At 38.3% G+C, this 11186-nt stretch overlaps 1 protein-coding gene across 1 annotated transcript; it reads right to left on the bottom strand.

Annotated features, from left to right (window-relative positions):
* Positions 1-9741: 9741 nt before the first annotated feature.
* Positions 9742-10566, bottom strand: GPR37 (G protein-coupled receptor 37; the record flags this gene model as incomplete). The annotated part of the gene is made up of 1 exon (XM_026066949.1): positions 9742-10566. A coding segment is annotated over one exon (825 nt), but the record flags the coding sequence as incomplete, so codon positions are not given.
* Positions 10567-11186: the final 620 nt, after the last annotated feature.

The raw sequence follows: 11186 nt of genomic DNA, 5'->3' as shown, positions 1-11186 counted from the left end.
TGGCTCTGATACAAAGAAAGAAGCACTCATTTCCTATATAGCATACAGTAAATTAATTACAGAAGTTCACACCTTGCCTCAAATTTGCCTTTCTTCTTACTTTGAATAAAAAAAGCTTCCTTTAGAGGCAAATAGGAATCCTATCTATCTCATAACCTCTTTCTGAGCTAGTGATTGTTAGGTTTTCTTCAAGATGGAATTAATTTTGCCCATAAAGAATCTCATCTTTTAGTACTTTAAGGCTGACATTGCTCATTTTAGATGCCAGAATCAGCAAAATAGTTCCTCTATTCCAGCTGAGGCCAAAAGCTTGACAGCCTGTCACTGACTCAGAGGCAGAGCAGGTCAGGTATCTTTTGATGAAACAAACCTTGATGTTTCAAATGTTGCTTTGTTAAACACAGAATATTTTGTGTCATTTTCATTCTTTGTGTACAAGGTTAGTTCCAATGGGGTCTCATCAGTGTTCTTGACAGGTCCATCCCAAGGCCAGACTTCTGCAGCTGGCTGCTGAAGGGGACCAGGGAAGCCTACAGTGAGGCCAGTTTTACCAAACGGTCTCCTGGTTCTGATAGCTTTTGCTTGACTGGCAGGCTGCTCCTTTTTGGCTTTTTAACTGAGTTGTTTTCAACTAAGACCCAAAACAGATACACACAAAGCCAGTGAGCTAGAAGCTTTCATTGGCTTCAACTCACCTTTTACTCACTGAACTCCAGCTCTGACAAAGCAGAGGTTACTGTGAGGTGCACAGAGGACAATACAAACAGTTACAGTTCTGCAAGTGACAAGAAAGCCAGAGATGGAGAATAGCATGAAAGAAGATGACAAAGGAAAATAAAACAAACAGAAAGTAAAAATAGGAAAGTTTAAGGATTCTTAAGAAATGATATTGTGATTGACTGTGAAACAAGTAATATTCTATAATTATGGAGTGGTGCATTGAAACTAGAAAGAGATAGATTTTAAGTGTATTTTCACTTGGCTGATTTCCTTCTGGCAGTTTCAATATAAACCTGCAATTTTGCATCCCTTTATATAATCTGTAATGTTCAAATCTGTATAGTTGCTCCTGAGCATGGATGTATTTACAAGGTAAAAGTTCTGATTTATGCTGCAGTGGTAGCACAGGAGGAAAAAGATATCCAACACAAACCTTGAAGAGTTACGGACATTTCCCCACCCCCCCTTATTTTACAAAAAAAAAAAGTTTGAAAAGAAAGTCAGCGCCTGCAGGCAGTGGAACCTTCCAAGTCTGACTGCATACAGTGCTGCCTTGTGCATGGATGAGGACAGGCTGAAACACTCGCACTGAGAAAGCACAAACTACCCCTATTCATCTGCAGCCTGGCTCTGCTAGGGTAAACGCCAACATTGTTAACCATTTCAAAACCTATTGAGACACTGGGAAAAGCAGGCTAACTTGTATGCTCTAGTTATCTGAATGGATTTACCACTTGAACAGGACTGCATGTTAGGAGAAAAAAAAAAAATGAAAAAACAACAAAAACCCAATATTCTCTCTGGATGGTTTGGGCTCCATTAGCAGGGTCACTGGTTCAATTCTTGGCAGCAGTACTGGAGGATGGTATCAGAGCCAAGTGTTCAGCATCCAACCTGCTTTTACCCCGGGAGACTAAGAAACAACTATAAATAGAGAATTCTATCCCAAAAGGTGGAAGTCAAGTTAATTCCCATCTGAGCCTCTCTTTCTTCTGTTTTCTGCTTTCTTTCCCTTCAGTTGTCAAGAGCTGACCACAAGTCTTCCTCCATATGAAACAGGGATGTCTTGAGAGAGAATAAGTAGTTTAAAAGATTGAGTACCCCTTAAACCTTTTAAAAACAATGCTACACAGACCTCCCATAATGGGATAACTCAGAGGCTCCAGCATTTGGCAGATTTGGACAAACTGTCATATTAACTGCTAGGAGGCTGGATGAAAATGTACTGCCTGCAGCATCATTTGGTAGCATCACCTATACAAGATCCCCATTCTTTTAACTTGCAGGTGTAGCTTCAGTCCCATCTGTACATAGACAAACCTTGTATCACGTGTAGTTCAACAAAAAATGTTAACCCCCAGGTGAATCACAAAAACCTTAAGCTAAGGTTAATCTAATACCTAACCCAAGCTTAATAAGCTTGATATCAGCTAACTGATAATACCTGTTAATTGATGGTCTGCATGAGAGATATTTAACTCTAAGATCACAAAGACATCTTACAATCTGCAAGAGGATCCTTTATGGATGAAAATAGAGATTCAGTAGAGAGGATCAACACATGAAATAATGATACCTGAGCCAGAAGTATCCTATGTAGGAACTCCTTTGTATTAGCAAGGGGACAGGGCAGTTGTCTGGTGGCTGAGTCTCATGATTTGCATGTAAGTGCAATTGATGCTGTAGTGCTAATATTCTGTCCACAAATCTCTTACAGCAAGTGTCAGACAATTTCTTTCTAGTTCTGCTTGCTTAGAGAAGGAAAGAATGCAGCTTCCTTATGCGTAAATACTCTGCACAGGGAGCAGGACTGTTCATCTTTGAGTTTTCCAGACTGTGCAAAATGAATGAGATTTACTTACAAGCTCAGTTTTAAAGAACTGATCATCAGGTAAACAAAGAGGACTTTCCTTTGTTCAGAGTAGTGTTAGTCAATGGAATAAGATATTGAAAGCACTGATAAGAACAGCCAGCAAAAATTGTTTCAAAATAGAAGTATTTAGAAGAAAAATGTGAAGTATAACTGCTCACTTACAGATACAGATGGGCCACCTTCCTTCTTAAGCTTTTGTGTCTCCTCTATATTTAAACACCAAATTTTTTTTTTCCTCTGGCACACATAAACGTTAAAGCAGATTGGAGGCACATCTTAGGGCAGAATTTAGTCCTCTGGTACAATAGCTAACAGGCTAATATCTATTTTTTTTCAAATGAATAGTTGTATTGTCTTCACTAAGAATCATCACATGCATATTCAGCTGGTATTAGATCATTTTGTTCCAGACTATACATATTCTGGAGTCCCTTGTGATAGTTATGAAATTTAACCAAAAGCTATTGTCAAACTGTATGCATCTTTCATCTCTTTAAAAAGATTAGGCTAGTAAGGCCATAATTATTTAAAAAATATAGTTTGCAATGTACTGCTTTATATTATCATCCCAAAATTCCAATTTCATTCTAATCTAACCTCCTTAAGACCAAGTTAGTCAAGATCATGTTTCTAATATGAATATTTTGGCTTCCTTTCTCAAAGAACAATGGATTAAAATCACTGTGATATAAATGAAGCCTTTTGACATAATCCAAGGATGGAATTTCTCAGACCAGATAAAAGAATGAGTCCTTGTGGTTTTTTTGTGTTTTATTTTAAAAAATAATTTTCTTATCACACAAAGGTAAGGGTGATTAGTAAAAAAACAGGAAGCAAAATAAAAGCTTTCCCTTAAGCTATAGCCAGTCTAATAGCTTAATTTATAATACTGCCACTAGCACTTTCATTAAATGGTTTAAATTGAGGGTTCCATAATTCAGACAGCCCAGATTTCCAGTAGGAAAACAAACAAACATTTTGGTGAGGGTAATAATGTCTTCTACTTTCCACTGGTAAGAAGCTGTGAAGCAAACTAAAGCTACAGTGCACAAAGTCAGAAGTCTTCTACCTCTCCTTGGAAGAAGCTTCAAGGTGTGTGGCTCCTCGCACTTAGGGTGATACAATAGAGGGAACGTGTGGAAACGTGGCAGGGATTATGGCACCTGCTCTCAGTGCTGTCGCGCACATATTGAAAACTCCAGGGAGCCTTTGTCTCCACTTTTACCCCCAAGAACCAAAAGTCACAACTACCAAATGCATCACAGAGAAAGCAGGTTGCCTGTTTTTCAGGGGTTAAATATAGGAACATGGAGGTGGCTCTCCTCCTGCTATGTTGGTGAACCTTTAGCCCTCTGCATGGGGCATTATTTCTTTAGCAGGGATGCCTGGGTGTCTTGGAGCATCTTGGTCCATGTCTTTTTCATTCAGTTTCCTCTTCATTGCAAAATGCACCCAGCTTTTGATAAGATTGGCAGGATTTCACATCTGCTAAGCATAGGTGTTAAATGACTGTATCAAGTACAAGAGTAGTGAAAAAGTACAATTCCTGAAGCATGAGAAAGTGCATGTAGGAAACTGTTAAGTTTCAATGATTCATAGGCTCTGCACATTAACTTTAGCAGAGCTTTCCAGGGAAAGAAAGATTGGAAAGAAAATGAAATAAAATTTAAAAAAAAGAAAGAGAGGAATTATCACAGAAAATCCTTGGCATATCTTTCCTCCTAATCACATTTCTCAAATCTATTAGAAAAATGGACCTTACTAGTCATTTATTGTGTTTCCAGCCTGCAAAAGAAGGATAGTCTCAAGGTTAAGACATAATAAGGTAGGACACAGAAGATCTACTTTAAGATTCCAGTGTGTCTTTGTAACCTGGGCAAATCGCTAGGTCTATGTTCTCATAAAAATGCAGGTAAGTCAGCTTCTATGAGGCAACTAAACTCACAGATACCCCCCTTTCAAAACAGAGGTAATGCACAATCTTATCTGTACGTGGTATAATCTTACTGGGGTAGAGGGACTCCCAAAGGCATGTATGTGAGCTTCTGCTCAGTATTGCCCTGCTCAGCTTCTAGAAACCCTGCCATACTGCCTGTAAAATATAGATGTCTGAGGAAAGACCCGCAGAAACCAACAGGTGGAGAAGAAAGCAGAGCTAGGCAAGAGAGAAATGCAGAAGCAAGTACTTCCTTCTGCTTGAACTCACCCACTGGGACTACTCTCCTTTAATCTGCTGACAATTTGCTTAAGCAAGTGACTCAGGTGGGGAGTTTCCTGTCCTGGAGAAATAAAAGAAACCTACAGCTTCCACCATGGAAGAAGCAATAAAATAAGGCTATGGCAAGTACATATATTCTAAACCAGGCTTGAGTTCAATGCTGGGGTTAGAGCAGTGTATTTAAACAGCTCATTTCTCACTTCAGTACTTTATTTACTTGCCCAGCTGCTGGCTGCTCTTGAGTCCCAGTTTCTCCACTGCTCTAGCTGTAGCTGATCCCCTTTCTTAGAAACATTCCCTGGACCAGAAAGTGATAAAAAGAGCTGTTTCTTTAAAAAAGCTGTTTCTACAGCATAGTGGCATAGGTCAGTGGTGTGTAATACTGAGTGCAAGTCTCTACTTCAGTATTTACTTACTGATAAAAGTTGAAACCATTCCAACAGAAGAGGTAAAAAACCTCACCAAAATATCTTTTACCATAGTGGTTAGGCCCTTTTGATGGGATGTGGAACCACCAAATTCAAATCTCTACTATAAATCAAGCAGAGCAGGAATCTGAATCCAGCTCTTTCATCCTAGAGATAACTGAACCTAGGTTTTTGGCTCACCAGAACATGCACAAACAAAGATATGCTGATGTTAAGTCTATATCTACTGGCAGTCTGCAGCCACCTTAGATGTGCTCTTCAAACACACACACAAGACTGAGCCCAGCTAATCACATACATGCACTTTGAGCAAATTTTGCCTTCAGTTGTAATTCCAAGCAACACATTAACAAGGGGATGGTGCAAGTGCTTTGGTAGTTTTCTTAATGTCATCTGGCAAAGAATGCTGAATAGCAGCTCAGTGATGTACTTGACAACATCAGCAGTTGCTGGACTCCCATGTATCTCCATAGATTAAGCTGTGTGTTTGTACTGCACCTAACACCATAACTCACAGATCTTAAGAGAGGTTGAATATTATTGTGATTTAATGAATTTGGAGAAGCTACTCAAGGTTTCAATAGCAATTCACATTTCAGAGAATCTAGTTTGTCTTTGAATGCCACAAGCACAATATGATGGTCTCACCACATAGCTTAACATCATGCAATTTCTTATGAGAAGATGTAGGACAACATGCTTGGTGACCTACCTCTACATTGTCTTTAGGATCCAGCCCCACAGCTAGAACAGCAGCTGTGGAAGCTTACATCTGGGTCCCAATGATAGAACAGGAGCTGGTCAAGTCAAAGAAATTATTCCAAGGCAGGAGATATTTAAGGATGGATGGGATGCAGGAACTCATCTTCGAAGGGGTAAAATAAGAGATTTTTTTTTTTCTAACTGGAAAATATTTTTCAATAGTTTACCTTTGGCCTCCATACAGATCAGATGTTTGATAGAGGTCATGAAATAAGATCTCATTGGAGCTACTGGAGTTCATACCAGAGTTTTATGGGTTTGGGTTGGGTTTTTTTTGTTTTGTTTTGTTTTGTTTTTTGCCTTTATGGGATCAGAGCTGGGGAAATAGGTGATAATGTACTAAAAGTTTACATACCTGGCATACCTGTGAGGTATAAGGCTTACCTCTCTCACAATCTGATTTTCCATTCCATCTCACTTCTTTTATGTTGATCACCGTTTTCTGCATGTTTCTCTATTTTATGTAAAAGAATTAAGTCCTTGACAGAAACATTTCTAAATCTTCATTCATCAATCCATTAAATGTCCTCATGTTAAAAAAAAAAAAAAAAAAGCCATACAGAACTGGTTTTAAAACAAAAAGAAATGGCTTATAATAATATTATCAAACAAAACATAAGAAAAGCAAACTTAAGAAAAATTTCAGAGTGCAGAGCAGCAATCCCAAAATTGGGAAGAAAAACAATGCGGTACCCAATCTTTAACAAAAGGAATCATTTATCATGATACCTAAATGCATTAATAAGCCATTCTTGTGTCACAATCACTTTATCAAGCTGCAACAACAATGCAAACATGCTAATATGGGATTAGTTTAACCAATTTAGAGAACAAATTAGAATAAAGGGTGTCTTGTGTGTCCAATTGCTATGGAGGTCCGAGACAGGAGTGAGAAATAGTTGTAAAGAATGCTCTTTCAGCAGCAGAAAAGAAGATTAAATTAGACACAAAGAAACCCCCACTGAATACAAGGCTAGAGAAGGCTCCACCGCACAAGCAGAAGGGTGTATTTCCAAACATATGATTACTGATCTTCAAATTCTACCTTCTCCAATGACTTTTTAAATATCTCTTTTGATGATTTTTTGTCTGTAGGATGAGCATACACATATTGTGGAAATGTTTCAATGGAGAAGCAAACTGGATCACTCAGAGCTACAGAGCACTTAGTCTGGGAGGGACCAGTTGTCCTTGGCAGAGCTTGCACACAGCCATTGCAGACTGGAAAGCTGGAAACACCTAATACTCAAGGAATTTGGGGACTTTTCCTGTCCTAGTGTGGTCTTGCATCTAGATTACCAAAAAGTCACTGTTTAACCTCCCCAAGCAATTTCTATCATTCCTTCTTTAAGAAAGTGCTTCCTACCATTCTGCTGTTCCTGTATCTTTCTCAGGTCCTTGAATCACTATCCATGCTGTGACTGAAAAGGTAGCTGAGAGAAACAATTTAGACAGCAACATGATAGAGGAACAGGAGGGGAGATTTTTATTTCCATTCTTCATAAATAGTGGCACCTAAAAAAAGAATAGTTCTATGAAAACATGGAGATAGGTATATGCATTTGCGCAAAGACAGCCACCGCAGTGAGGAGAATTTGTTTTCATCTCATCTTTTCGATAGTTTATTGAATGTAATCAAGCAATGTGAGGTCCATAAAGAATTTATAAAGAAGGGACAGTTCCTCTATCTTCAGAACTGATTGACCACTTTACAAAATGATTTTAAAAACTTAGATATTTAAGCACATCCTAAACAGAATCACATACTTAAATTTAGGCCTGTGCTTAAAGCATATTGTTTTTCTAGGACCTAATTTCTGATTCAAAATTCAGAAAAAAAGAACTCACGTGCATACCTATTCAGATCAAGCTGTTTTTCAGTTAAATTTGTTATAGGTTTAAATGATACGAAAAATGATGAAATGCTGTTTACCCAAGCAGATACAAAGATTAAACATATTAAGTCCAGAATCTGCAAATAAAAGAAAAATAGACTCCTTTCCAGAAGTTACATCAAGTTTTTTAGATGCAGGTATTCAGGAGTAAGACTACTTCAACTAAAATCACTGTTAATTTCAAAGGACTAATGCATATGATTTTACTTCTGCCAAAACTATTGTAATTATATTATTTATTTAATGAGAATTAAAATATAAGAAAATTGTAATGAATTCAATTCCTTAGCATGTGTCTACACTTCAGTCTGCTGCCCAGTGTAAATATGAGTCTGCTTGCTTGCCAAGAACAGTCTGTCTACTTCAGCCAAGAAGTGGGGCAAATAAGCTATGTTGCTACACTTAGCAAGCCAGGTTGGAGACTGGAAAGTGCCTTATAACAACCTTAGATTTTACTATACCACACTGTTGTTTGAAGTGTTGACATACCCTCCTTTTAATAACTGAGGACAGCAAAACACAACGTGGTTCTCAAAAAGAGTTTCAGAACTGTGAGCTGCTAGTGAATAGCAGTCTCTGTGACAGCAGTGTAATTTATAATCCATATACAGAGCCCCTGTAATTAATATTCATGCTACATATCCCAGAATAAATAGGACATGCCAGTCTGATCCAAAGCCCTCTGAAATTGATGGAAATCTTTCCATTGACTGCAATGGTCTCTGGGTCAAGCCCAAATGTCCAAGAGTTCTTTTTTATCTTAAAAAAAAAAAAAGAAGAAGAAGAAGAAGGAATTCACTCTCCGTATTTTTCAGTCCCTCACATTTATTGTCAGCAAATTTCTGTCAAAATAATGCCTTCCTCTGCAATGGGACTCTCACTGAAGCCAGTAGGAGTCACATATACAGAGACCAAAGATATAATTTTAATGTAAAACTAATAATAAAGTGGAAAGAAACTTGATTTCGAAACAACACAAGAAACTGTTTAGTGAGAAAGCAAATCTTTCTTCTTAAGAAGTACAAAATAATTCAGGTTTTGTATATCTGCAGGTTAAAAAAGGAAATTATAGTGAGGCACATTGATCTCAAAAATATACATTAAAAACCACTCATGTAAATCTAATACCATTATAACCATCTTCTTTAAACACTTCAGTTACAGTCTCCAATGGTAAGTACATGAATGGTAAATTAAATATGGCCATTTAAATCATTTTATGCAAAGCAAAGATTTTTTTCTACTTATTAAAGGAATTTAATAATATTTATAGGCATCCTTGTTAAATGTGGATTCACAATGAAATTAAAGAATAAAATCTCATTTATTTTTATGCTACCTTATAAATTTTCAAAAGTCCAAGTTCTCTCACAACAGTATACAGTGATTGGATTAAAACTACTTTCAAATACTTTCCACCACATCTGTTACATTAAATATCTTGCAGAAAACACAATGTCTATATAATCATTTTACAGTGATTATCAAAAACTATCATGGAATTAAATAAAAGTGGACTGATATGGTTTCTTCCCCCCAAAAACAATAAAATGCTAGCACCAGACAAAATATCATGATTTAAAACTCAGTGCTGGCTCTCTTGCTCTCCCTTTCTTTCATTTTAATAACTAAACAGAACTTATTTTCCAAAGCATGACTCTTAATATGCAAATTGGTTTCCAGAATAGTTTTCAATAATCAGCTTTTTTCTTTCATTTTGTTTCAAGAGGGAAAATAAAGAGAAGAAGAGAAGAGAAGAGAAGAGAAGAGAAGAGAAGAGAAGAGAAGAGAAGAGAAGAGAAGAGAAGAGAAGAGAAGATACTGGAAATAAAGTCCTACTGTCAATTAGCAGTGAGTCCCCACAGAGGCAAAAGTAGACATTTCACGACGGATGGTACTGAAAGGGGAGAGCTCCAGTTCTGTTGTGTATTCATTGTCATTATCATCACTTGTCACTGTTGAAGATTTCTGGATGCATTCATCACAGCAGCAACAACAACACTCCATAAAGGCCCGGCTGAAAGGTTTACAGAGGCAGAAAAGGAGAACTGGGGTAACACAGGACTTAAAGAACAAAAGGAACTGACTAATGAGGTGGAGAAGATCCATAGTCTGCCGAGAGACCCCTGTGGACATGTAGGCAGTTACAATGTTGCAGATGTTTTCAGGAATGATGCAAAACCCATATAAAATGGTCAAAGCCACCACTGTGCAGTTCATCTGACTTTCTAGCTGAATTTGCCGCTTGTTCCCTCTCGTGCACGCCTTTTCTGCCCTCCTGATTTTCCCTGCTGTTACCAGGGAGCAAGTAATAGTGAAAAGAGTAGGCAAACAAAAATAGCAGCCAAAGTACCACCAGAGTCTTGCCCCATCATATGTGAGAGCCAACACATAGATAGTATCAGGTAGTGCAGTGGAGATCTTCACCACACACCGCTCTCCTGGTGGGCTGCCACTGTATTCGGCGTCTTCCTTGGTCAGCTGGCGCAGCGCTACCTCCGGAAGCGCCAAGAGCAGCGCACCCACCCATATAACAGCCAGCTTGGCAGTTGTCGATGTACAGTTTTCAATCATCTCATAATACATCTGCACATTGGTGGCAGCACGAAAGCGATCTATGCAGAGGGCGCACAGTGTGAATGTGGTGACTCCAAGAGAGGCTACCTGTAAAGGAGAAAAGAGAATACATTTTAATACTGTCTGAAACAATAAAAAGAGAGGAAAACTACAAGGCTACAGTCTTGATGCTATTCTTCTCTGGTGCCTAGTAATTTATTTCATGGACAGTGGAGAAACTTCATCAAAATTTCTCCTTCAGAGGCTCACAGTCCACTGTTATGAGAATCTTCCCTGAGATGGAAGATGAAGGTCTGAACTCACTCAGGCAAAAGAGAATTAATTCCTTAGACACTGGATGAAGGTTCTTACTATTGAGCTGTTCTCTGAACGGGGGATGTACTCTTTCAAAGTTAAAGGGATCTTAATTAGTACTCTGAAACACTTGGTAGTCTAGCATCTTGAATGACAGAGGCAAAGAAAAACCTAGTTTATGGGTATCAGTGTAGGAGACAGTTAAGCGCCATGCTGCTTAGCACCATCAAAAGCAAGAGGTGTCACAATCAAAGCTTCTCTTCAAGAGTTTGTTGAGCTACCATCTAGCATAGGTCTCCACAGAATAAATCCTTCTGTTGTTCTGCCTCCAAATATTTATTTCAGCTTGGTGTCACCCCTTCTGGAGGCCCCTGAAAGTATCAGTGTGACTCTGAGTGAAGAAAACTGGGAAACTGACC

This window comes from Apteryx rowi, unplaced genomic scaffold (genome assembly GCF_003343035.1).
Source record: "Apteryx rowi isolate R43461 unplaced genomic scaffold, aptRow1 scaffold_250, whole genome shotgun sequence".
Taxonomy (NCBI): Eukaryota; Metazoa; Chordata; class Aves; order Apterygiformes; family Apterygidae; genus Apteryx; species Apteryx rowi.
This window is presented reverse-complemented; position numbering and strand designations above follow the sequence as displayed.